The sequence below is a fragment of the Trichomonas vaginalis genome, chromosome V, assembly GCF_026262505.1.
Source record: "Trichomonas vaginalis G3 chromosome V, whole genome shotgun sequence".
NCBI lineage: Eukaryota > Parabasalia > Trichomonadida > Trichomonadidae > Trichomonas > Trichomonas vaginalis.
Genome location: NC_067207.1, coordinates 26,560,343 through 26,587,549, shown reverse-complemented (window position 1 = coordinate 26,587,549; position 27,207 = coordinate 26,560,343). Strand labels below are relative to the sequence as shown.

General features: G+C 30.9%; 10 protein-coding genes and 3 pseudogenes across 13 annotated transcripts, besides 11 other annotated features; 9 read left to right on the top strand and 4 right to left on the bottom strand.

The window, feature by feature from the left end:
• Positions 1 to 261: 261 nt before the first annotated feature.
• On the bottom strand, positions 262 to 477 carry TVAGG3_0407960 (uncharacterized protein; the record flags this gene model as incomplete). Its single annotated transcript, XM_051232987.1, has 1 exon — positions 262 to 477. The coding sequence occupies one exon, from the start codon at positions 475 to 477 to the stop codon at positions 262 to 264; it is 216 nt and encodes a 71-aa protein (XP_051102717.1).
• A 69-nt stretch (positions 478 to 546) lies between these two features.
• Positions 547 to 947, top strand: TVAGG3_0407950 (uncharacterized protein; the record flags this gene model as incomplete). Its single annotated transcript, XM_051232986.1, has 1 exon — positions 547 to 947. A coding segment is annotated over one exon (401 nt), but the record flags the coding sequence as incomplete, so codon positions are not given.
• A 732-nt stretch (positions 948 to 1,679) lies between these two features.
• Positions 1,680 to 2,981: a mobile genetic element.
• TVAGG3_0407940 (uncharacterized protein) lies at positions 1,779 to 2,186 on the top strand (the record flags this gene model as incomplete). Its single annotated transcript, XM_051232985.1, has 1 exon — positions 1,779 to 2,186. The coding sequence occupies one exon, from the start codon at positions 1,779 to 1,781 to the stop codon at positions 2,184 to 2,186; it is 408 nt and encodes a 135-aa protein (XP_051102715.1).
• Positions 2,982 to 3,191: 210 nt separating the features above from the next.
• Positions 3,192 to 3,300: a mobile genetic element.
• A 387-nt stretch (positions 3,301 to 3,687) lies between these two features.
• Positions 3,688 to 3,795: a mobile genetic element.
• Positions 3,796 to 3,936: 141 nt separating this feature from the next.
• Positions 3,937 to 4,045: a mobile genetic element.
• A 140-nt stretch (positions 4,046 to 4,185) lies between these two features.
• Positions 4,186 to 4,294: a mobile genetic element.
• Positions 4,295 to 4,414: 120 nt separating this feature from the next.
• Positions 4,415 to 4,477: a mobile genetic element.
• Positions 4,477 to 12,628: a mobile genetic element.
• Positions 4,478 to 13,378: a mobile genetic element.
• On the top strand, positions 4,531 to 5,272 carry TVAGG3_0407870 (uncharacterized protein; the record flags this gene model as incomplete). The annotated part of the gene is made up of 1 exon (XM_051232984.1): positions 4,531 to 5,272. A coding segment is annotated over one exon (742 nt), but the record flags the coding sequence as incomplete, so codon positions are not given.
• Positions 7,358 to 8,408, top strand: TVAGG3_0407860 (annotated as a pseudogene). The gene has a single exon. A coding segment is annotated over exon 1 (1,051 nt).
• Positions 8,873 to 11,185, top strand: TVAGG3_0407850 (uncharacterized protein; the record flags this gene model as incomplete). The annotated part of the gene is made up of 1 exon (XM_051232983.1): positions 8,873 to 11,185. One exon carries the CDS (start codon positions 8,873 to 8,875, stop codon positions 11,183 to 11,185), a length of 2,313 nt encoding a protein of 770 aa, XP_051102713.1.
• On the bottom strand, positions 11,574 to 11,870 carry TVAGG3_0407840 (uncharacterized protein; the record flags this gene model as incomplete). The annotated part of the gene is made up of 1 exon (XM_051232982.1): positions 11,574 to 11,870. One exon carries the CDS (start codon positions 11,868 to 11,870, stop codon positions 11,574 to 11,576), a length of 297 nt encoding a protein of 98 aa, XP_051102712.1.
• Positions 13,379 to 13,488: 110 nt separating the features above from the next.
• Positions 13,489 to 14,791: a mobile genetic element.
• TVAGG3_0407810 lies at positions 13,585 to 14,711 on the top strand (annotated as a pseudogene). Its single transcript has one exon. A coding segment is annotated over exon 1 (1,127 nt).
• An 848-nt stretch (positions 14,792 to 15,639) lies between the features above and the next one.
• TVAGG3_0407790 lies at positions 15,640 to 16,605 on the bottom strand (annotated as a pseudogene). The gene has a single exon. A coding segment is annotated over exon 1 (966 nt).
• A 699-nt stretch (positions 16,606 to 17,304) lies between these two features.
• Positions 17,305 to 17,553: a mobile genetic element.
• A 1,461-nt stretch (positions 17,554 to 19,014) lies between these two features.
• Positions 19,015 to 19,496: a mobile genetic element.
• Positions 19,497 to 20,335: 839 nt separating this feature from the next.
• On the top strand, positions 20,336 to 21,593 carry TVAGG3_0407760 (proteasome regulatory particle assembly; the record flags this gene model as incomplete). The annotated part of the gene is made up of 1 exon (XM_001317931.1): positions 20,502 to 21,260. The coding sequence occupies one exon, from the start codon at positions 20,502 to 20,504 to the stop codon at positions 21,258 to 21,260; it is 759 nt and encodes a 252-aa protein (XP_001317966.1).
• Positions 21,594 to 23,128: 1,535 nt separating this feature from the next.
• On the top strand, positions 23,129 to 24,535 carry TVAGG3_0407750 (protein serine/threonine kinase protein; the record flags this gene model as incomplete). Its single annotated transcript, XM_001317932.1, has 1 exon — positions 23,139 to 24,212. The coding sequence occupies one exon, from the start codon at positions 23,139 to 23,141 to the stop codon at positions 24,210 to 24,212; it is 1,074 nt and encodes a 357-aa protein (XP_001317967.1).
• Positions 24,536 to 24,962: 427 nt separating this feature from the next.
• Positions 24,963 to 25,283, top strand: TVAGG3_0407740 (spectrin binding; the record flags this gene model as incomplete). The annotated part of the gene is made up of 1 exon (XM_001317933.1): positions 24,963 to 25,283. One exon carries the CDS (start codon positions 24,963 to 24,965, stop codon positions 25,281 to 25,283), a length of 321 nt encoding a protein of 106 aa, XP_001317968.1.
• Positions 25,284 to 26,260: 977 nt separating this feature from the next.
• Positions 26,261 to 27,150, bottom strand: TVAGG3_0407730 (protein serine/threonine phosphatase protein; the record flags this gene model as incomplete). The annotated part of the gene is made up of 1 exon (XM_001317934.1): positions 26,349 to 27,143. The coding sequence occupies one exon, from the start codon at positions 27,141 to 27,143 to the stop codon at positions 26,349 to 26,351; it is 795 nt and encodes a 264-aa protein (XP_001317969.1).
• Positions 27,151 to 27,207: the final 57 nt, after the last annotated feature.

Genomic DNA, 27,207 nt, shown 5'->3' with positions numbered 1-27,207 from the left:
TCAGAAATGGCTGCAGGATTCTTTAAAAAATTATGGGATGGAATTAAGAAAGCTGCGGGTTGGGTTCATAAAAAGATTATTAAACCCATTGCAAACTTTTTGGCACCAGTAGCGAAAACGGCAGGAACTATCATAGGTGGAGTATTAGGTACTAAAGCAGGTAATCCGGCGATGGGAGCACAAGCAGGTAACGCAATTGGTGGAATTGCTGAAGGAATACATAATAAAATAGGAGGTAGATAGTGGAAAAATAAATTATTTTTATCTTAGTATCGGTTGAAGTCTTTGATAAACTTTTTCTCCTTTATTTAATATTTCTCTTATTGGGGCAGCTTTTGGTGTTATTGATTCAGCAATGTCACTAATTGCTTCTTTATTCTTAAATATCCAATTTGCTCCCTTCTTCATTGTTTCCCAAACTTTATGCGCTCCTCTTTTTACTTTATCCCACAGTTTCTTAAATATACCTGCAGCCATAGTTGATTATTTCATTAAAATTAAAAATTCATTTTCATCTTTTAATTTTGATTTTTTATTTATTAATAAATGACGACTAACTATTTGGTGCCAAACACTAAACCGATTAATGGAAATGTGTTTCATTCATTCGAAAAGATAAATGAAATATTCGCAAAGAATGATGGTAGAAGATATTATAGAGAACTTGAAAGTTCATGCTATGACTCTGATGCTCCATATTTTGATGATAAACAAACTCATTTAAGAATTACAAATCCGGCTCATGATGTGAACCAATTAGGTGACACATATATTAAACGCAAAGTTAAAGCAACTCTAGTTTCAAATAAAGCTTTCACATGTGATGCCGCTTTTAAATGCATGCGTTTATTCGTTGGTTACAAATCATCAAATCAAAGCTTTAAACAATTAGAAGTAGAAACCGAAAGAGGTGATGCCGGTTATCTTCAGATGGATTGCGCCCGTGAATCTTTCGCATTTGCAACATATAAACCAAAATCAGAAAGGAAAGTTAAAAAGTTTGTTCATTCGTTATATAATAATGTTCAAAAATATGATAACTCAGTATGTGGTAAATATATTGACCCTTCAGAAGTTTTCAAGAATGCAAATGAAGAAGTTGATGTCACTTTTGATATGATTATTCCGGTAAATGATTTGTTAGCATTTCAGGCGTTCGATGATTATCCTAAATCATTTGGTGAAATCATTCTTAAATATTATGTTTTCAGGGATACTTTAGTATTTTGTCAGGTTGACCCGTTAAGAGTTGCTGATTTACAAAATTACGTTTATGAAAAGATAACTGATGAAAATTATGAAAAGATTATGAATCATGTTTATAAATATGATCGCAAATTCCAACAAATCGGACTTCCTGCCAAATTAATTACAAGCTTAGCCGCTACATCTGCTGACGCAACAGTTGATAATGTTATTATTTCATGCACAAAGATGGAAGTTTTAGAGGATAAATGCATTACACCAGGATACGGTTTAATTGAAGAATCAGTTAAAGCAATACCACGTTTATTCAGTAAGGAAGATCCATTCATGATTCCAGCTCAACATATTGACGTTCGTTCACTAAATGGAGGTTGCATCACTCCTGAAGGTATCAGCTCAGATTTCTCATACGCTCTTCATAATGTTACAGATGTTGTGTTAGCATTTCGAAGAATGCAATGCAAAGAACAGTTTTAGAAAATCCAATGCTTCGAGGTCTTCAGGTCACTATAGATTCCAGAAACTTCCCCGATCAAGCGATGACCACAGTGGGTGACATATTCTTTACACGTATGCTTCAAGCTTCTGATTTAGATGGAGTGAATGAATGCACGGAAGAATACGAGGACTCATTAACTAGACCACTGAATGATGATAATGGCACGCCATTAGCTAGAACATGGAAAGACCAAACTTCATTCTTATGCACTATTCCAGTTCAACGTGATGGAGCGGGTATATTCTTTGATGGATTAGAAACTTTCAACTCACAAGTTACAGTACAAGTGAAAGCTTATCCAATCATTCAGGGTGTAAATGACACTTACTGTTCAAAGGTGACAAATCCTCCTCAGGTTTGGTTTACTAGGACTACATATTGGACATGGACACCGGATGAAGGTTTGAAATATCATCCAACAGGTACACCACCACAGTATAGAAGTTCATATGATGAAATATTGATGAATAGAAATGTTTAAAATTATAAATTTATTTTTGATTAAATGGATTTAAATTCATCCACCCCTTATGAAGAATTAGCGGGAGTATATAATACATACGTAGATGATATGATTAATGAAGCATTGAGTGATAATAGAAATGCTCTATCTAAGGAAAAATTAATGAAAATTCCATATTCTGAATGTTACTTAAATTCAATCACTGCAGCAATTGGTAAACAAAATAAAGGTAAAACATTAACGATATTAAAACAAATTATCATTATTGCTAACACTTCCCCCCATTCACATGTGTTAATTTATATCAACCATTCAGGTTCACCTTCAGATGATACATTTGAATCTTTAAAGCATTTAATCAAAATTCCAATTATTTATTTATCACAAGAAGAAGCAGAAGATTATTTAAAAAACTTTTTAATGTATAAAGAATTATATAATACAATCAAGAAGCAAGGATTAGAGGATAAAATTATTGATAAACAACGGGATGAATTATTTGAAACACTTTCTATTTCAAATTTTGATAGAGAATTTTTGCATTCACTCATTTTTCTAGATGATGCAGTGAAATCAAAACTAATAACAAATGAGAAATCATATTTTAATCAGTTATTAACTCAATGTCGACACATTCAGTGTTCATTCTTTATGGCTGTTCAATATTTCAAAGCATTAAGCACAAACATTAAATCAAATCTATCAACCCTTTTCATTTTCAGTGGGTTTAGTCGTCAACAGTTGAACGTTATGCTTTATCAAGTGAATTTACCAATGAGCATTAATGAACTTTACACACAATATCAGCAATTAGGTGAACATGGAAAAATAATAGTTGATTTAAATAAAGGAAGTGTTAATCTTATATACGAAAAAAAGAGATCTGACATTGTGTCAGATCTCAGTAAAAGTGACATTTACATGTCAAAAAAATAGAATGAGTTTAAGTAATTAAAATGAGGGTGAGAGTAGTATGTATGAAATAATATCTCTCACCCTCCAATTCATCCTATGGCGCCGAAAAAATTTTGGTGAAATGCGACCACATTTCACCAAAATTTCTCGGCGCCATATAGAGAACTAGAGCCTGTGAGGTACTGATACTATCCATGTACCTCGCAGGCTCTAGTTCCAAGCCAAAATGGCTAAAAATTGCCCGCAATTGTTCACATTGCGGGCAATTTTTAGCCATTTTGGCTGGGAATTGGAGGGTGAGAGTAGTATTGTATGAAATATATCTCTCACCCTCCAATTCATCCTATGGCGCCGAAAAAATTTTGGTGAATGCGACCACATTTCACCAAAATTTCTCGGCGCCATATAGAGAACTAGAGCCTGTGAGGTACTGATACTATCCATGTACCTCTCAGGCTCTAGTTCCAAGCAAAATGGCTAAAAATTGCCCGCAATTGTTCACATTGCGGGCAATTTTTAGCCATTTTGGCTGGGAATTGGAGGGGAGAGTAGTATTGTATGAAATAATATCTCTCACCCTCCAATTCATCCTATGGCGCCGAAAAAATTTTGGTGAAATGCGACCACATTTCACCAAAATTTCTCGCGCCATATAGAGAACTAGAGCCTGTGAGGTACTGATACTATCCATGTACCTCGCAGGCTCTAGTTCCAAGCCAAAATGGCTAAAAATTGCCCGCAATTGTTCACATTGCGGGCAATTTTTAGCCATTTTGGCTGGGAATTGGAGGGTGAGAGTAGTATTGTATGAAATAATATCTCTCACCCTCCAATTCATCCTATGGCGCCGAAAAAATTTTGGTGAAATGCGACCACATTTCACCAAAATTTCTCGGCGCCATATAGAGAACTAGAGCCTGTGAGGTACTGATACTATCCATGTACCTCGCAGGCTCTAGTTCCAAGCCAAAATGGCTAAAATTGCCCGCAATTGTTCACATTGCGGGCAATTTTTAGCCATTTTGGCTGGGAATTGGAGGGTGAGAGTAGTATTGTATGAAATAATATCTCTCACCCTCCAATTCATCCTATGGCGCCGAAAAAATTTTGGTGAAATGCGACCACATTTCACCAAAATTTCTCGGCGCCATATAGAGAACTAGAGCCTGTGAGGTACTGATACTATCCATGTACCTCGCAGGCTCTAGTTCCAAGCCAAAATGGCTAAAAATTGCCCGCAATTGTTCACATTCCCATCTTTTGTTGGTAAGACGAAGAATATGAAATAAATTATGAAGAAGATAATGATGAATAAAATATCACTTTTTATATTTTTGACACGTAAAGTTGTCACTTTTCTGTCAAACTGTTTTTATCGTTTTCGTATATAACATTAAATTTGATTAACTTTTTATAATTAATTTTTATTTTTTATTTATAATTAAACATGACAGAAATAGCAAATCTTCTACAGGTTCCATTAAAACAAGGGACAAACAAAAAGGGTGCATATAATAGAACTATGAAAGTTCCTGATGGAATGAAAGAATTAGTTCATATTGTTGCTGGTCTTCAAAAAGATGTTAAACAAATGAGAAACGTTTTAACATTACCAGAAGCTCAAGCATATGCCAAACGTCATGGTCCAAATTGGGAAGCACACGAAGCAGACATTACGGGTCCAAATGGAAAACCTGATGGTATAAATGAAGTTTTCGTTACTGATGGTCAAGGTAATATTAAAGTCATAAATGGTTATAAATTAACTATGTCTGATTATCCTAAACGTAAAGCATATAATGAACGTTATCCTATGCAATTTGATGAAAATGGAAAAGCTGTTAAACAATACATTGGAGAAGGTGAAAATGGTCCAATTAATTCATACCGTCATAATCCATATTCTTATTTCAATGAAGAATTAAATGCTGTTGAAGAGGGACCGGATGGATTACCACGATATTCTAACCAGTTTGATGGTCAATATGCAAATATTAGACCCGAAATTTCAGCTAAGAAATTCTTTAAAGTTGCTTTATTCGATCCAGTTTTCGCAAATGTTAAAGATGAACTTAAACAGCAATTCCAACCAATTATAGTAGCAAGAATTGCATCAGGTGCTTTATCTCAAGCATTCAAAGATTTAATTAAGAAACCATTATATCAGCAACGTGGTTTAACTTATGATTTAGTTAAGGAATCAGATAAAAGAAAATTTGAGAAATCAGATGATTATAAGAATGCAATTAATGAATATATTCGGTCTATTAATTTCGATGAAACAGCTAAAAATCAACTTCATGAACAAATACAGGGAATAATAGATTCAAAAGTTCCAGCAAAATAAAAGTTTAAATATATTTTTTTATTCGAATAAATGAGAAGACGTTTCACTAGTCAAAAGAACACTAACGCAAAAGCAGAGATTACGGTTGGTTATAACGTAAATGATGATAAATCACGAATTATTCAAAATGTTAAAGTTAATGTTAGCCCTGAATTAACAAGGTCAGCACTCAACCAAATTTATTAACTCGTGACTTACCGAAGAATGAGGAGAATGAAGAAAACCATGAGAATGGAGACCCAATCATTTTATCTGAACCTGGTAAAGAACCTGTTGAAATTCCCACTTATCCAACATACCCCCACCTCTTTCATCAAACATCGAGAACCCATATAAAATAGACATTAATTCTGAATTAATGAAAATTTACCGTGATATAATAATTAATAATTATGATTCAATAATAAATTTAATTGACCAATCTGGTTTAATTATTTTACCTTATGAATCATTAATTCACATTATCGCCATTCTTTGTGATGTTCAAGATTCAGACGTTAAGATTCAATTTTTCATAGATGATGAGGTTTCATGCTGCGGAACAGTTGCAAAAATAAATCCTATAAAGGATATTAGCACAATTAAGATATCAAAGAACGGAACAACAACTGAACTTCATTTAACATATAATGATATTTATAATAAAATAGTTGATGAATATAAAATATCACTTGAAAAATTCTTTGTTAAGACTATTTAATATTCAAGCATTAACATTATCGAATAATAATCCTTTGAATCATAATCAATAATAATTGACCTTTCACCAGTTTCTATCGTTTGTTTTATTTCTTTTTGTTTCCCACTATCCGGATCGGTCATTGTAATTGTTTTTGTTATAGTATCAGCTTTATCTTTAACTTCAATCTTTTTTCCATCGGGATATTTAAACCAAAATTCCAAAAATTCGATATTGTCAATCTGTTCATATTTTAATCTATCAATTACATTTTTAATACCATCTGAAAATCTTATGAAATGGTCATTATATGGGTTTGATTGAACTAAATTTGAATGAAGTGAAATATAACCTGTTGATGAATATGACATTGACTCATATTTTCTGAAAACACTAAAATTTATAACATGAATGAATTTCTTATTCGTTGAATTTATGAATTCTTGAGGTAATCTTATTCTAGTTTTATTTATCACTGGAAAATAACGCTTTACCATATTTTTAATCGTAATAAAAATGTCAATTATCAATATTATTTCGAATAATAGCTGTGAATTAAATTTAACAGTTAGCGGAATTTATAATGTTACTCTCGTTTCTGTGAGTGGTAAATTTAATCCCATTCTTTTAGACCCTTCAGATTATATATCATTTATTAAAGATGACCATGAAAAAACGTATGATATGTATATAAATAATGTGATAGCGAAATGGGATATTAACATGATTTTAAGTTATTTAAATGAATCATTTATCGTATGGTATGAAGAAAATTTTAAATCAAAACCTGATAAACTTTTTGAACTTGATGAAATAAATAACCTTATTAAATTTCCGCTGAAAATTAAATTTTGTACTCCTCATATTCGTTCATTGTTGGGGATATTAAATTTTGAAAAAGATGTTGGGGATGTTTTGTATTCTGACACTGGTTCCAATTTCATTTTAATCAAATGTGATAAAGTTAATACCCCAATGAGATTTTCACATCAAACATTAGACCCTAACTCTTACCCATCAATACAAAACATTTTATCCATCAACTTAAACACATTTTCTTTATCATATCCGTTTCAATTATCCGGGAATTCATTTATTCTTCATTCAAAAGATTTATCAAATATTAAATTTAGAATAACTGACCTATTTGATTGTGATTTAGAATTCATGAATGAAATATTATGGCAATTTCAAATAGAGAAAATAGCTGATGAGATAACGGATTAAATATTTTTTAAATCATAATAAATGATTAAACCACAACAACTTAAGGCGCAAAGCACCCAGGTCCTTCAGACCATTACATACGCCATATATGCATATAATTCAAAGATGGCAGAACAAACGCAAAGGTTGAAATATGGAGATTTGGAGATAGTATTGAAAAATGACCATTTCGAATTCGTTTGCAAAGGTGGTGCGGTGATATCAAATATAAAAGAAATTTTATTTATGAATTCAAAAATTAAAGGAATAACGGATGATATAACATCAATTCCACAGAACAGAGATATTACGCATTAAATGCATTTCCTAAAGTTTTGAAGATTGGAAGATTTAATTTAAATGAGGAATTCATAGAAGGTTTCCTAAATGACATAATGAAGAAGGTGGATAAGGAATATGTGGATAGTGAGTTAAATAGAAGGCAAATTTGGTTTATGTTGATGAAAAAGATAATGAAATTAAAGAAAAGGTTGAATGGTATCATGAATGGACATTTGAGACTTTTAAAGTTAAAGCTGATACAGGATGGGTTTCAGGATGTTTAGATCTTAAAGCAGATAAAACTTATGTTGATGAAAATTATGCAAAGAAGTCGGAAGTAAATGATGTGATTACAAGCATGAAAAATGAAATACTTCAAACATTATATCCTGTTGGTTCTATTTATACGTCAATGAACTCAACAAATCCATCAACAGTTTTAGGTTTTGGTATATGGAAGCAGATTGTAGATAAATTCTTATACTGTGCTAGATATTCAAAGCAAACAGGAGGTTCGAAGAAAATTAAAGAAGCAAACCTTCCACCACACACTCATACAGGAACTACAAACACAACAGGTAATCATTCACATTCAATAACAAAAAGAGGTTATACAAATCTTGCAGCGGGTTCGGATAGATGGGGAATGAATAGATATGATATCACAACTGACCCAGTAGATTCAAGCACAGGTATTTTCTGTGGAACCGCAGGAAATCATTCACACACTTTCACAACAAATCCAACAGGCTTGGGTAAAGATTATATGCCACCATTTGTGACTGTATTCGCATGGTACCGCGTTCATTGAATGTGCTTGAGACTTGACCCAAAGGGTTTAGGCTTACCGAATGAACTAAATATATTTTATGTCTGTAATTAATTAGGTAATGAAGTAGCGGATGAACTGCAGAAATAAATGTTTACGTTAAGTGACTCAAAGAGTCCGGAGACAAAGTCTCATGTTTTCAGGTTATTCAATAATTAATTATTTTTGAAGAACTGAAGGTGTCACTATGTCACCATGTCACCAGGTTATTTAACTTCTCTGAAAAAATGAGACAACATGACATTTTGACAACACAGCAGGAGGAAGGCAGTTATGAATTATTTTTGAAGAACTGAAGGTGTCACTATGTCACCATGTCACCAGGTTAATTAACTTCTCTGAAAAAATGAGACAACATGACATTTTGACAACAACACAGGAAATTTGATGCAGTCCAAAAATAAAGTTAGTTTTAAAATTATTTTTATTTTTTTATTCCTATATAAATGACAGCAACAAACAACAACAGCAACTTTATCATTTCTGATGAAAAAGTTATTGATTCATTAGCTGAGGAATTAGTTGTGGCAGAAACTAAAACCCTCAACGAAAGAATTGGTGAAAACAAGATTGATTTACATAACTACCTCAAACACGATGGAGGAAGAGGAAGGAAAACTGGTATGGCTTTATTAGTAAATAAAATTTCAAATTTAACGATTATAGATGTTAATATCAATAAATCGTACAATGATGAACTTAAAGAAACAGTTAGAAAAGACATTCTATCAAAACTTTCGGATAAAGATGTTATCGTTAAAACCGCTTCAGGAGGTCTTCACATTTATTGCAACACTAATTTCTTCTATTCAACCTCGAACAGAATGATTAAATGTTATTCTTGCAATGATTATGATATTGATATAATGACTTCTATTGATGATTCAAAGCGTTCATTAGTAGTTATGGCTGATTCAAGAGTTCGCAAGAATGCAACAGAACCAATCAAAACATACTCATTCATTCGTGGAAGTTATGATTCAACATTAACTAGAACAGTGAATGATATATTAAATGATTTGAATATTAATGTAAGAGTTGAACAAAAGAATGAAGAAATAAAGACTATCATGAATGAAAACAAAGATGTAAACATTGACGATAAACTTGCCCAGAGCATAGTCGATGGCATCAGTGATTTTGAAGTACATAATGACGGTGGAAACATGAATTTAGAAAAAGAAGTTACATTATTCACACTGTTTCAAGCAATTAATTCGTTACCTAATCATTTAATTAATGAAGCCTACGATAACGTTTATAACTTCTGCGGTTTAACAGAAAATGCAAAAAGTAATTTTGAAAAAGCACGTAGTAGATATGCACATTTAATGACTTCTCCATTTGTTTTAGTGAAGATTCTAAAACTATATCAAAAAGAATATTATGATGAATATGTTTTACCTTTATTACGTAAGCCAAAAATAACATTTGATATAAAACTTGATGACTCGTTTTTGATAACAGATATTAGACGCAAGGCTGAAAATCATCAGTATAAAAACAGTTCTGAAGTAATTGAGGATTTATCACGTGTAATCCGTTTTGTAGATTGTGGAAACAAATACTTCATTCAGAAAGATTACAACATACACGACAAAATGAATCAAATATCATTCGTTCTTCAATCAAACATGAAAGAGTCACTTAAAATGATTAAATTATTTAAAGAAGAAGGTAAAACAATAACAGCATGGGATGTACTACTAAATCAATTATCCTCATTAACCGTTAAGGGTGTTTGCTTTAAATCTGATTCCCCAGATGTTTTCTCAACGTTTCAGGGTTATAAATACAACGTTCTCGAAAAAGTAGATTACTCAAAAATTGAGATGTTTATAGATTTCATTAAAGAAGCCATATATGATAATAATGATGAAGTGTATAAATACCTTCTCGGCTGGATTGCATCAATGATTCAACATCCTGGAATCAAGAATGAAACAGCAATTATTTTGAAAGGACTTCAGGGAACAGGTAAAAACAGATTCACAGACATTATTTCTGAACTTCTCGCTGGTTATTCATGTAAAAACATTACCGAAATAGGTGAGCTAACGGGTAATTTCAACTCAGTAGTTGAAAATAAAATGTTTCTTGTACTTAATGAACTCAAGAATGTAGGTGAAGACAGACTCGCAAACTTCAACGCTTTGAAATCAATTATAACGGATAATGAGATTAGAATTAATGAAAAGAATCAACCCAGAAGAACTGCACAGAACGTTGCAAACTTCATTTTCGTAACGAATAACGTCTACCCTGTCAAAATTGAAGTTGGAGACAGAAGATACGTAGTTTTAAGGGTTAATGGTAAATTTAAGGGTCAATTTGATTACTTCAAGAATTTGATGAATTCATGCACTAAGGAATTTTATGATAATTTACTGACGTATTTTATGCAATATGACCTTTCATCATTTAATGTACGAATCATACCGATGACTGAAGCCAAACAAGATTTAATTGAATTATCAACAAATCCTTTAGATGTATGGATAAATACACATTATGATGAATTGAGTGCAGGTATGACGTGTGAAAATGCTCTATTCTGCAAACCATCAGACATGAAAGACAAGAATTTCCAAATGAGCATTAAGGATAAATGTGATAGGAAACAGAGAAGAATAGATGGTAAACAAACATGGTGTTATGTTTTGAAAGAAGAAATGAAAGGATTATATAAACAGGTTGAACCAAACGATAATGAGGATTCATTTACTGACGATGAAATACCTGTAAATGAAGCTTTATAAAGTATGATTGGAATTTATTTTTGCCTTCCTCCTGCTGTGTTGTCAAAATGTCATGTTGTCTCATTTTTTCAGAGAAGTTAAATAACCTGGTGACATGGTGACATAGTGACACCTTCAGTTCTTCAAAAATAATTCATAACTGCCTTCCTCCTGCTGTGTTGTCAAAATGTCATGTTGTCTCATTTTTTCAGAGAAGTTAATTAACCTGGTGACATGGTGACATAGTGACACCTTCAGTTCTTCAAAAATAATTCATAACTGCCTTCCTCCTGCTGTGTTGTCAAAATGTCATGTTGTCTCATTTTTTCAGAGAAGTTAAATAACCTGGTGACATGGTGACATAGTGACACCTTCAGTTATTCGAGACGTTGTCAAAGAGGAATAAAAATTAAATTTGGATTGAGTTTAAAAATTCATCTTTATTAAATTCATCTCTTCCAATCAATTTATTTATTCTATTAAATTCTTTTATTTTTGCTTCACCCAGTTTAAGGATTGAACGGTAAGTTTCTAATTTTTCGATTATTTCTTTCCTCTCTTCATCGTTTTCAGTTCCATTAGTTTTATGGGCATCAGCCCCACCGCATTGCGGCTTCTTTTTGTAATAGCATATTTTTGATTTAATTCTGTTTAGTTTCTTTTTATATTCATCGTCTGGACTCTTGGCTGCTTTGTTGTCACTCATTTCTTACGAAATAAAAAAAATTAAATATTATTTAAATATAATGGAGTAATAAAATAAATCGGAATTTCTATTAATTTATTGTCAACTTCAACTAATGCATTGCCGTTAATATATCTAACAAATTCAGCTATTGTGTCAAATCTTCGTCTTCTTTTTGTCATTGATTTATCAGTTTTTCCATAATCGAGATGAATCAAAACTTTATCCCCTTGTTTAAAATTCATGAGCCCCGAATTAATTTGTTCACGTTTAACATCACTCAACCTTTCCATTTGCTTTCTAATATATTCCCATTCTTTTGAAATATCATTTTTCATTTCCACCGGTTTCATGTTTATAGTTCTATGCCATGTATTATTGTAATAATATACTAACTGTTGTATGATGGAGTCATGATTTCCATCCCAGTATATCTGACCGTTAACCCCTAACGCATCTCTAAGAGTTCTCATTACCGCATCAACTATTTTATTATGAAACGTATATGGAGAGGATGAAAAGAAAAAATTAATTTGTGGGAAATAATGAGCCATAGCTGCCTGAAATCCTTTATCACCATCACCCCTGATATTATCTACTCTTTCATGATCTAGTAAGTATTGAATAGCTCTTCTTGTTTCCTGTTCTGTTTTCCCTTTCACTCGAATGCAATATAAATATCTAGTGTTAATGTTAATGGCAAATAAATAAGTAACGTTTCCTTTTGAATATTCTAAATGATCTATTTCGTATGAATATGGATATGGTGCAAATGAAGGGCGACTAAATTTTTCCTTTAACGGTTGAATTTTCGGGTCAATTGGTTTATTTAATATCTTGAAACCCTTTTTAAAATCTTTTTGCTTCTTTAATGTTTGAAATGGATATAATAAAGTGAATGATGAAGGATTAACTGAAGGAGGAGGTTTTGGTATTGCAGGTGGTTTAATTTTATCTGCTTTGATTTTGGATTTCATTCCTCCCTTCATTAATTCTGGATGTATTCTATTCATTTGTTTTAAATATGCTGTATATAAAGGTTTGATATACTTTCCTGCTTCGAGTTTATGTTGAAGGATGAATTCCAAAAGTTGATCTTCATTCAAAAGTCGGGCTGAATATGGTTTAACTAATGAATCATAAATTAAAGCTTGTGCATCATTTATGGTCTGAAGGACTTGGGTGTTTTGTTCCTTTGTTTTTTGCGGCTCATGATTATATAAATTATATAATTCATCAATATCTTCTTCTGTTAATACTTTATTTTTGAAATCTTTCAATTGTTTAAGTTGTGATTTAGTTTTTTCCTTTGTATATTCATTATTTTTAATTTTGTCTTTAATTTTAGAAATTATTTTATCATGATATTTCAAAATTTCATTTTTATAATATGGATAATAATCATCCATATCATCACCTGTTATATTTTCATCATATTTTTGGAGATATGATTTTAATTCATAATAATCAAGAAAATTTTGATTAAGTACTAAATCATCAATTAAAATTTTTAAATGTACGTTATCCATTTGTATAAAAATAAAATAAATGTTTTAAGGGTGCCCCACCTCTTTGAATCATAGTATCATTAACGGTTCCTTTTGTCTCTTCTGTGGCATTTCATTAAAAATAAAAAATATAGGGTGTCCAAAGGTGCGTTTAGCACAGCGCGCTATATGAGACTATTAAAGGAGATATATGCTGATTATAAATATATAATAAAAAATATGAATATATGTATATGATGAGTATGTTGTATTTTGGCGCCATGCCGGGATATAAAATGAATTTTGAGACAAGAGGCGGTTTCGCGGGAAATTTTGGCGGGATTTTTTTCATTTTTGTAATGAATCATAAAGAAAACATCCTCGCTCTTGCAAAAAAATGCAAAGACTGTAAAAAATCTACGAGACATTGGTAAAATGCTTCGGTATGGATGCTCCTAGCTATTCCACTGTAACGTATCATGTTAGGATGTATCACTTCATGAACAAAAAGGCGCCCATCATAAAAATTGACAAAAAATCGCCGGATCAAAGAAAAATCAAAGCAATTCTTCAAGCGCTAGATGAAGACCCAAGAGCATCACTCAGAAGGATAGAGGAGATGACAAAGATACCACGTACAACAGTCAGTTATTATCTGCACAATTATTTGAACTACAAACTAGCGTATACACGTTGGGTTCCGCACAACCTTAATTCAGTTCAAAAAAAATCTAGAGTCCAATCTTCGAAAGAGCTCCTCTCTATATTGGGTGCGTATCAATCCAAGAAGTTTTGCTTTTTAGTAGCAGGAGACGAGTCTTGGTTTCAATATGCAACAGAAGCCAAAATCATGTGGATCCCAAAGGATGAAAATCCGCAAACATTCCCGAAGAAAAAAATTGACACACCAATGATGATGTTGTCGGTTTTTTGGGGCGTGAATGGCATCATCGCAATTGATATTCTTCAAAAACCTAATACGATGAATGCTCAGTATCTAATTGACAATGTTCTTACTCAAATTATCAATTCTGATGAGTTTGAGAAATCCAAACAACAAAAACAAAAGTTTGCAATTCATTTTGATAATTCAAGAGTTCACAAAAGTCATAAGGTAATGAATTACTTGGTGGAAAACAATGTCAAAGTTGTTCCAAACTCAATTTATTCACCTGATATTGCACCCTCTGACTTTTATTTATTCGGCACGCTAAAAAAGAGAGCTGAAGGACGCGAATTCGCGAGTCCAGATGATCTTGAAAATTTTGTAAGAGAGCAATTTGAGCAATTTTCTCATGATGATTTAAAGCGTGTCTTTCAAGCCTGGATCGATCGCTGCGAACGCGTGATTGAATCCAATGGTGATTATATTTAAATAAACTTTATATATATGTAACTTGTTTATTTCTATTCGCAGTATTCAGGTTTGTGCTAAACACACCTTTGGACACCCTATAAATTCTTTTAAATAAATGGCATACAACATCCATTTTCACAACATACAGCCTTAGTGTGTGCCCCTGTTAATGCAGTCTTACCAATTGTTAAGCGAGTCATTGACCTGTTTTTAAGTTGTAAATTAATATTCTGACCATCAAATATCACTTTATCATTTATTATATCCAAATAATTTTTAGGTGTTAATTGTTTATTTTGTCGTAAACTAACACCTTTCATTTTTTGTGCAATCTTTTTAAAATCACTTCCATCAATTGAACCGTTGAATGATGTATAACATTTAGGACATAACGCCACCATGTTATCACCTTGTTTCTCAATTGCTAAACCCAATAATTTTTTCTCATGTGCTTTTTCTTCAGCTTTATTATTTAATTTAGGTTTAAATTTCTCATCAAAACAGAAGAAATCAAATGGTGCGAATTTGAAAATGTTTTTATCATAAAATTGTTTATCGGTAACAATTGCTTGAAATGCTTGAGTGTTAGGAAGATTTGGGTCGCCAGCAATAGCCCAATAAGATGAATCGGTATCACCTTCAATGAAATGAAAACGATTAACATCCATGCATTTATACATAAAATCATAAATGAAAACTAAATACCAGTATTTTGCGTTATCTAAAGTGAAGAATGCCTCTTGTAAACATGTATCACATCTATAAAATCTATCTTTGAGCATCACTTGATATGTGTCCTCACCTATTTCTCTTATGTTTTTAAACTTATTTGACATACATGCAACGCGTGCCTTCTGTGCATTCATTATTTTAGTCTTTGCGTAATTTTGTGTATTCATTGCATCGTAACCATATGATCCATTAAGTGAAATTTTGCAAAATAAACCTTTTCCTTTATTTCCTTCTAATTCAGCCTTTTGTCTTTCGTTCATAAATTCGTTCGCAAATTCATTAAAGCAAGTGTTTTTCGTAAATGTTAAAATTGATTGAATATCATCAATGATAAAATGAAATCTATCTATTAGATACCAAAGATAATAAGAAGAAAATGGTTGATATTGGTTGTGTGTTGATGCTAACTGAGTTAATTTCCTCTGTTTCTGGTCAACTGGTAAATTGTTTGATTTCATGTAATCATACATAAAACTGCCAATTGTTTTTTCATCTGTGATAATATCTAAGTTTCTTATTATCGGTAAAAAGTTTATGTAATCATTAATGTATTTTTCATCAATGTGACCCTTTACTTCAGCCACGAATAAAGTATTTTTCTTCTTAATTATTCCAGTGCTTTTGCTTTCTTTGTTGCTGTATCACAAATGATAACACCATTCAATCTTCCCGGCATATACATTTTATGGTCAGTATATTGAATGAAATCATGAGGATTAGATGAAAATGATGAAGGATATAATGAATTAAAGTCAACACCAACGAAATGAGTCATAATGTTGGTGGTGTCCTCATTTGATACAGTTTTAGTTTCTGGACTATATGAAAGTTTATTAATGTGCGTGATTCCTTTAAGATTAACACGATGTTGAACATTTGATAAACCACCAGTAATACCATTACGGAGAATGTGATAAGCTTCAACTGAATCTAAAGTCATTGGTAAATTATTTTTTAATGCATAATTTCTTAAATTGATTCTTAAACGTTGAACATCTTCATCTTTATTTGATTTTACGACATTGCAATAACAACACATTAACTGACAATTTTCTTTAGTATGTGGTTTTTCATTATCGATTCTATCCAATGTTGGTTTATTTGCATATGTAAACGCTTTACCACACATTTTGCATTTAGATGAAAGGATTAAATCGTGATAATATTGAAAATCATCCATTGAAACATTATTTTTAGTATCTCTTTCTGCTTTTTCATCTTGTTTCTTATATGATTCAATTTTATATTTCCAATACTTTTTCGTTAATTCAAAACTTGATTCTATCTCTTCCTCAGGATATTTTTCATTAGGATTAAGGTCTTTATATGCTAAAGCGTAACGAATCATTGAAGCATTCGATGATAAAGAAAGATTATGAAGCATGTCAATTTTATAAACAAATGTTTCTTCAATAATTTTATCAATTGGGTCAATCATAATTTCAACATCTTTATTGCAATAATGAATAAAATATTCTAATCTATTCTTAAAGTTTTTAGCATCATTGAGATATATTTGATAATCACTATCTGATATAGTTTCTTGAGTTAATGCTGAATAAAATGAATCTTGAGTGAATGGTTCCACTTTATATAATTCTTCTTCGTAATTTTCCCACGTGATGAATTGATAAGGGAAAAAGGATTTAACACGTGATTTATTGTTTCCGAAATCTTGAGTGAATTGGTCTAATGTCCCACCCGCTATATAATTTCTGATGTCAATAAATCTCAATTCATATGGAGCGTTTGTTTTCTTTACAATGATTTGCTTAAATTGTGAAGATGAACCCAGCATTGATTTTATTTTCCATTTTGCAGTGTTTAAATCACGAAGAATTAAATTTAAATCAAACTTTCCCGAATTAAAACCTATGATATTCACTTTATTGAATTCCTCATCTAGAAGTTCTTTAAATGCTTCCTTCTGTTTTTCATTTAATGTATGGGACAAAGTCCCCGCCGTTTGGTCTGAAAGACCTTCAGGACTCAAAGAGTCCGTTTGCGGCTTCATTAATTCATTGTATTGACTCATATTTGATTTAGCAACTAATGAACAGGTTGAAAATAAAAACTCAATCCAGTCAGAAATAAAAGAATCACTTGAAGTTAAGCAAAAATTCCTTGTATACGTTTTATCATTTAATTTAACCGTTGATGATACCATGAATGGTTTTAAGTAAGCGTTCAAAGTTGCACACTCAGAAAGTTGTAATTCTTCTTTAGTCTCTAATGTTTCAAAGTCAAAAGTAATATAATATCTTGTCGGTTGATAATATTCCTGCAAATTATGAGCTAATAACCACTGATATATCTTCTGTTTCGTAATATGTGGTGCATATGGTTGCTGTGTCTTTGCAACTGAACGTCTTGAATTAATCTCCCATTATTTTCTTTACATTTCTCACAATGCTTTAAAAATCTTCTTTGGTTTTTCCTTTCTGGATCATCACGGATTGAATAAACTTCTTCTTTACAATATGGACAAACTTTATAGCCGGTGAGTGCTTCAACGTCTGTTATTCTGTCAGCGTGAAGTTTTCCACATGGACTCTGTGTTAATAAAATATTTACTGTTTCAAATTCTGGATCTATCATTATTGATTCCACTAATGGAAAGTCTACCTTATTTATGTCCACGTCTTCTGGTTGAGGATCACAATAATAGAAATCAATATTAACATTTAACATTCTCGCTAATCTCTCACTTTCTGATGAAATGTCAAACCCCTCATATGCATCTATTGCTTCATTTAAATAGCTTCTACGAGTTTTAGGATTAACACCATCAGGAATGTTATAGAAGCGTTTAAATAACCTTCTACCTTCTGCTCTAATTTGATTATCATTCATTTTAGCTGTTCCGTTTTTGTTCATTTATGAAAGAATAAAAAAATAAAGTTTATTTTTTAAAGTCCGTAAAATGAATTAAGAACACATAAATTTTTATCATCTGCGACGTGACGAATACATTTTAATTTACTCAAGAATGCGTACCCGGATACATTAAATCTAATTCCTGTCTTATTTAATTTCACAACTTTGAAAAGGAATGTATGAATAGCTATAAAATGAAGAGAAGATGTTTTATGGGTTGCTTCCATTTTTTCTGAAATAAATGAATAAATATAATGCTTATATGTTTTCATATCTTTTATATTCTTAATAACGAATGGTATAGACCTTTCCACTTCATCTTCCTTCGGTGCTGTTCTTTCATATGAAACATTATTAGTATCTTCAACAATGAAACCACAATCACATAAAATTTTATATGTTCCAATGGTTTCTTTTGATATTTTATCTAATAAATCAAAAACTTTATCAACACCTGTGCATTTATTTAAATAATAATTTGTGTAAATATCATGATCTTCTTTCTTAATCGTATTAGTTGCATATGTCACGTTTTTAAGAACTTTTTTGAATTTCTCAGAATCAAGAGGGAGTGAAAGTAAGATACAAGGGTATTTTTCATTATCAATAAATTGTAACTTATGTTTACGTATAAATTTGGTACCTTCTTCTGAAAGTGTTTCGTCTATTTCACCATCTAATAAATTTTGTGTTGATTCTAAGACATAATTTTTATATCTTTCTTCATGAGATTTCTGAACTGTTGATTCTGAAGCTGGGATATTCATTAAATCCTCTACTTCATTTTCATTATATTTTTCAACTTCTCTTAATTCTTTAATTTTTTCATCTATTTGATCTCTTATTTTTTTCAGTTTTTCAATTTCATCATATTCATCATCATCTTTAATCCGTTCTTCATAATATTCAGGGAAAACATCAGGTTCTTTAGGTTTTTCTTCTTTAGATGAGGGATATAAGAAATTTATAACATCATCTTTATTCATTTTTCCATCATAATCAAATTCATTTAAGAACTCGGCAAATTTTTGGCAATTTCTTAAATAATATTTACTAACTTCATAACCCGCCTCCTCTAATATATCCTTTATTTCCCCGTTTGTGAATCCTAATTTTTTAACACTGTTAGTGTTGACGCTCATTTCATACGAATTAAAAAATAAATTCAAATAATCATTAGTTTCTTAAAGTTCAATGATGAACTCATCAAATTCATCTTCAGCTTTATTATTTAATTTAGGTTTAAATTTCTCATCAAAACAGAAGAAATCAAATGGTGCGAATTTTAAAATTAATGATTTATTTTTTAATGATTTATTTCATTATGTATGGGTTGAGTGTAAATGTCTTACAATTTTGAAAATTTTTTAAATCTTAATTTATTCAAAAACGTAAGAATAAAAACCGTAAGAATCATACATTTTTTCCACTCCATATGTTAAAAAAAATGATACAAAATCGTTCAATATTATATGAATTCTTATGGTTACAAAAAAAGTCACACAACCCGCCCTCATATACTACTATTATTTTAAAATTAATGTTAATTTTTTAAAATGTGTTTAGTATATAATATTTATTACTAATTTATTTAATAATGTCGCGCTTTCTTACGAATTCATGACTTAAAAAACGTAAGAAAAAATTTTTATATCATCTATATATAGAAGATGTGAAAATATACCTTCATCTATATATAGACGTAACAAAAAAAGTCACACAACCCTTCCTATCCTACTACTAATATTCAATTTTTCTTCAATGAGGTGTTTCACCATTATTATTGGTTTATCCTGAATAAAATTCAATTTCCTTCTTTAACAACTCATTTTCTCAATTCTTGCCATCATGGAATTTTTATCATTTCAAATTTTCAATTCTTTTCAAAAATAGACAATTTTTGTCAGCTTTTATGTTTCATGATGACTCATCGTTTTCCAAATAAAATGCATTAAGATGTTGTAACTAAATAAGGATTTGAATTAAATCATTTTTATACATTTCTGACATTTCAGTTTTGAATTATCGATGTCAATAATTTAAAAAATCATGGTTTTAATCAATGAAACGTGCAATTTTCTAAGTAGAGTAGGCCATGTTGGAGGAAACGACACATTCAAATTAAATATTAACAATACAACCATTAAGGTTCATAAAATCTCTCTAATTTGTTCTTCAAAGCTGATTTATGAAAAATTTATGCTGGATAAATCTCTGAATTCATATAGTCTCTACATATTTCTCAGTGGCAACTCATGTATCAACATTTTGGCCAATTTTTTAGATAATGGAATTTTCGAAATTGATGACAAATCGAATGAATTCTTAGATCTCTTTCATATTGCAAGCGAACTCAAAATAGATGCCATTCTTAACTATTACCATAAAAATGTCCAAGTATCTAATGAATTATCACTGAAAAACGTCATAGATTTTTATGAAAAAGCAATTTCGAGTGGAGATAAAAAGAAACAGAAGAACTGTATCGATTTTATTGCTAAAAACTTCCAAAAACTTGATCAGTCTGCGTTAAAAATACTGATGTTACACCATGGTTTTGATTTTTGTGAAAGAATCTTAACCAATGAATTACTCCAAGTCAATTCCGAAGATGACATATGCTCATTTATTGTGTCTCTTTGCCAAAAAAACCATAATTTCACTGATTTACTGCATTATATTCATCTTGAATTTTGTAAACCAGAAACAAAAGATATGGTTTATAATTTTGGCAGAGATAACAATCTTCAATCGGTTCTGTATGAGGTTTTCTATAAAACAATTAGAAATAGAGAAAGAAAACCATTAGAAATTTCAGAACAGTTTTATCAGAATATTGATACCATTACTACACTACCAGACATCAACATGAAATCTTCTTCTGCTCAATTAGGAAATCTATCAATGATTAATAAACCAAATTCAGATTTCGTTACATTTGATGAAGAAAAGTCATAGGTTGAAATAGACTTAAATGGAAGGAAGATGCAGCCTAACATATACCAGCTCAGATCAAGAATGGCGTCGTTTGATCATATTCTCCAAAATTGGGAACTAATCGGAATTGATGACAACGGAAATGAAGTTGTAATTGATAAGAAAACAAAATACAAACTTGATGTGCACAATCCAACATCTTTTTATGTTGAACCTAAAGGATTCTTTAGTAGGTTCAAACTTCTTCAACTTGGTCCAAACACCAAGGGCACAAATCATTTAGCTCTGAATGTTTTTGATTTGGGAGGCCAAATAATATAAACTTATAAAAGATATTATTTTTTTAAACCTTACTATCTTTGAATAAACAATAATATTGAATCATATATTGTTATTAAATACTTCCATCTCGAGAATTTCTGATAATTTGAAGTTAAAAAGGAATGATAAACATAATAATTCTATAATTTGACTTGATATTCCTAACACATACTGGAGTCTTATAGCCTGTAGTGGAATAGTGAAATATAGTCTGAGGATCATGTTAGATGTTGAGAATCTAAGAAAGATATTTAAGTTTGAGGGGAAAATAATCGTTAAATTTAGGGTTGTTATGACACGCGCTAATATATTTCTTCTTTAATTTATGATCACATATAACTTTAAGTCATAATCCTCGAATATTAACGCATATGGTAGTATTTTATTTTTGAAAAATTTGATTATCCGAGTAAATCTTTATCAAATATTCGAAAATGAAATAACATATGCATAATTTAATGACCGATCGAAATTTAAAACTCCATTTAACCAGGAATTCGTTAGTTTATTTTTTTTAATATAATCGGATTTCGATATTTTGAATGGAATTTATTATACATACGATGATAATTACATTTATCCATTAATAAAAAAATTCATGAAAAGTACTTCAGAAAAATTTGAAAGATACATTTTTTTCTGAATTTACAAAAATATGAAAAATGAATAAATTAAATTAACTATTTACATTAAATACTTTCGAAAATCTTATGCAAATTTTGAAAATACGAAGAAAAACTCCAACATTTTCTCATCTCATTAATGACATGTAATTTCAAAGAGTTTCATTAAAAACCGACAAAAATGCACCAATATACTTTTGAGAGAATTTAGAAATTCAATGATTCACAATTTTTTATCGGAAACTTATAACCACCGAAACAAATGACAGGAAAATAGTATAGAATTGAAATCCAAGCATAATACAGTCATTCAATTTGTATTTTTTCGAATTCAAAAAAAATTTGAACAAATTTCTTCTCCGATATGCACAAACAATAAAAATATACCTGAATGATTTTGCAAACTTTTGAATGTGGACAAAATTCGAGAGGATCAAGCCCATAAAGATTTTGTAGCACGTTACGGATATAATTACTTAATAAAATATCAGATTTATTCTTTACCTTGATTTAGTTGACGAATATTTGTGACATCTTTGAATTCATCAATGACTTTTTGAGTTTGTTTATCTTCCATAAGCTTGAAACTATGTTTGCCAAGTTTTAGAGGTGGATCACTCATCAAAAATGACGGGAGTAGCAAAATATTCAAAATTTGAAATAACAATTAAACCAAATCTAAATATTTGGACAGTGATACTGTGCCATGATAAATTTCTAACGTTGTCAATGCATGGTTGACCATTTAAATTTTGATTTAATGATATTGTTTATCAATAATCTGTTGAAATTTCAAAATTTAAATATTCGTTTCTAAAAGTCAATAAAGATATTCGGAAATAAATTCTGAAAAAATATCCTATTGAAAAATGAATTATATATCGCTTTTGTTTGCGTCACTTTTATTTTTCTTTACAAAAAACCGTTTTCTAAAGAAATATAAAAAAAAATTTTAATGGAAGGAGAGATAATAGACCAGACCCTTGCGGATCAAGAGAAGTTCGATCATAACTTCCCCAAAGTTTTCTCTTGCTATCGCGTTGTGAAAGTTATCAATCACGGTTCATTTTCTGTTGTTTGCCTAGTCGAAAATATTCGAACCCTTCAACAGTACGCATGCAAGATTGTCAGTCGGCAAACGCTCAGAGAAAACGAAACTATCCAACACTTCGAACAAGAAATACGCTTTCATCAATCTCTTAAACACAAGAATATATGCCAACTTTATGAAATTGTTTACGAGCAAGACTTTATTTTCCTTATCATGGAATATTGTGCCAATGGTGAGCTATTCGAGTTGATAACTAAAAGAGCGAGATTACCTCAATACCAAATCCGGAAATATTTTTCTCAATTAGTAGCTGCAGTTAACTATATTCATTCGAAGAATATTGCTCACAGAGACCTCAAGCTTGAAAATATTTACCTTACAGAAGACATGGATATACGTCTCGGTGATTTTGGTTTTTCACATAGTACAGAAAAGCAAGCTCTCCTTTCAACTTCATGCGGTTCTATTTACTACGTTGCTCCAGAAGTCATCCGCGGAGAGCAGTACGATGGTCAAAAATCCGATATTTGGTCATTAGGAGTTATATTATACATAATGTCAACTTCGGCATTACCATGGACTGAGCAGAATCAATCAAGGCTATTTCAACAAATCGTTTCGGCGTCGTATAAAATCCCTCAATTCGTTTCACCTGAAGCTGGCAATATAATACAAAGTTGCCTTAATCCAATACCGTCGAAAAGGCCTTCGGCAGCCGATCTGATGAGTTCTTCTTACGTCGAAGGATATTTCAAGAACGCAGACCTCAAGGAAGACCAAAATAGAAATACGACTTCTTTTAGCGTAGTCAAAAAGAGAGCACTTATTATTCGTCCTAACCCGGCAAGCGGATGTAGGGCGTCTCTAAACCAGACAAATTCATTAATTATGAGGATTAATGATACAAAACGATCTCGCGAAAGAAGGGCAACGCAGGAAGCCCCTGTACACGGAAGCAAGCTCTTAGAAAGTTTATAACATTATTTTGTGTTTTTTCTTATAAATTTTGTTCTGTTATTTTCCATCTCAAAAATTATAGTCCAATCCTTTTTATTGTGATTCTTTACAATATGACATAATATTTCCACAGACTTCTCTCTTTCGACTTTTCTTTATTGGTTGGATTATTATTTCGATGTTGAGTTTTTCCAATAATTCTTTTAATTTTGGTGGCCTAAATTAAAAGACATTCTATATTGACTATTACTTTTCCCTAAAATTTATTTTGTTTAAAATTGAATAGTTTACAAATGCAATTCAATTCCTTTTCTTTTCTACTTTATGGAAGGATTTCGCCTTCTATCACACAATTCATATAACTTCCGTTAGATAAATATATTCTCTGTTGATCTTTAATAGATATTTATAGTTTTGGATATAGAAAATAATGAGTGGGTCCAGGTTTTGTATTTTTTAAGACAGTGGCATGAATTTTCAAATTTTGTGTAAGCTTTCCTTCACCATTTCTAGCCTGAGAAAAGATCTTATATTATGAGTATATAACATAAGATTAGAAGATGTTGAATAATGAACCACTCTTATATTTTCTACTTTTCCATTGACATTATGCTATTTTATATCAATAAACTTAATAAAAATACCTAATTTAATATCAAAATCCGTGATATTATTGTTTTTCCCATGGATAACATACAATTTTTTCTCTAAATGAATAATAAATATATTTTATGTGTTAAAATACAAATGCGCTATTTTTAAAAACTATTAATGTCTAATCAAGATGTTCATCCAAACAAATCTGAGGAACAGCGAAGCAAGTATAAATACTACATTGATTTATATATAGCATTGCATCAGCTGAAAACTGAAAAAGAAGAAGAACTCACAAAGATTTACAAAAAGATCCAAACCGAATTGATCGATTCAAAGAAATTCCTACCCCAACTTATTGTTGAAGATATTTTAAATTTCATTTCCTGCAATAATCGCTATACAAAGTCATATTTATCTCTTGCGAAATTCATATGCGATGATTATCATGTCTTAGAAATCAACAGTGTTAATATTATTTCAATCTTCTTGTTTTGAACTTCTTCTTTCACATGGAGCAAACATCAATGAAAAAATAATGATGGACAAACAGCTCTTCATATTGCAACATATTATAATAGTAAAGAAACAGTCGAACTACTTATTTCACATGGTATAAATATCAATGAAAAAGATAATGAAGGACAAACAGCTCTTCATATTGCAAGGCTTAATGATAATCAAGAAATAGTCGAACTTCTTTTTCACAAAGTTTCTATGTAGATCACTTGAATAAATGAATGAGATCCTGATCCAGGATCTGTATTTTGTGCCTTTGATTCATAACTGCAGACTGCGTATTGAATAAATGATCCTTCTGATCCTTCATTACTTGTAGAGGAACATTTAAAAAAAAAGAAGAAATTGAAACGCAGACTTTTGTATCATCATCGATGGTGAATTGAAAAAATCCGAACAACACACTTCTGGACTAAAATCTTTGAAAAGAACTTAATCAACATAGACTTGTTTGTTTTCAGTGATTTTTCGACTTGTATTAACAAATTTTTCATAAGTTGCCATATCATGAAGGTCCCGAGAAATGAAAACATATATCTCTTCTTCTATTCCTTTGATTTTCCTTTTCTTTTTCTTCTTCAAACCAACATGTTTTTAAATGATGTACAGAAAACGATTGCTAACTTTTCTTGCCAGTTGTATTGCTTTCTACAAGAATAATATAAAATTAGAACAGTTGTATCTCCATTATCTTTTGATAACCTGTAAGAACTTATGTGTTTACACGGGAAAATATAAAAATAAGTTTGATTGAAGAAAAGGGTAACTTATTATTTAGGTTGGAAAATAAATGATTTTGAAGAAAAAATTTTATTTCAATTTTAAAAAATGTATAGCAGAAATCATCATTTTTAACACAATGATTTACTTATTAAACATAAATTCTAAACAAAACATATAAAAAGATAAAATTAGTTTTTTTCATCATCTGAATAAGCATAAGTATTTGGAAACATGTTTTAAAAAGTGGAGTGATGTAACCATTCAATGCTACATAGAAAACAATTGATTATCAAAAAAAATTATTAATTTTCTATAAAATAATCATTTGTAATTAAGATTAATAACTAAAACGGAAACATTATCGAGTGTGCTGCGACTGACTGCTGTATCTTTTATCTTTCTCGCTGATTCTGCTGTATTATTTGAAGTTTTGACGATTCTTGCTGCTTCTTCATCTGTCATTACATCCCAAACACCATCACAAGCAATGATAAGCTGCATACCGTCTTTTCTCTTTAAACGATTCATTGTAGGTTCGCGAATAAGATAACCGTTCAATTCACCATCACCGATAGCTCTAGTAATAGCTAATACACCTAACACACGACCACCAAATACAGCACCGCCGATCTTTGCAATTTTATCAGCTTCTTCTTGATCTGTAGCTTTATGATCGTATGATAATCGTGTAGTTTGTTCTCCATTTACTAATATGATGCGAGTATCTCCGAGATTTGCTGTGTAAATTATGTCTTTTATGATTAAAACAACAGCGAGTGTGCATCCTTGCGAAGGCCATCTCTTGACAGCGACATTGTTAAGTTCGAGAATCGTTTCTTTGATGACTGTTTCAACATTTGCTGTAATGTGAAATTTTGATGCAAAAATTCGATGAAAATTATTTGCACAATAAAGAGCACAGTCAACACCACCATGCCCATCAAAGAGGCCGTAGTATGATGTATTTGGACCTGCAAAGTCACCAACAACAACAGCAGTATCTTCCATTGTTGGACGAACACCTACTGTATTAGAATGACCGCATGAAAATGCTTGCCTTCCGAGTACAATGAAATTTGGATCTTTCAAAGGAGCACCAAGGGTTTTCGAAAACATTTTTTTTATTTTTTTACACGAAAAACCGGCGGTTTTTTCCTCCTTTATTGTTTGAATCCGAACA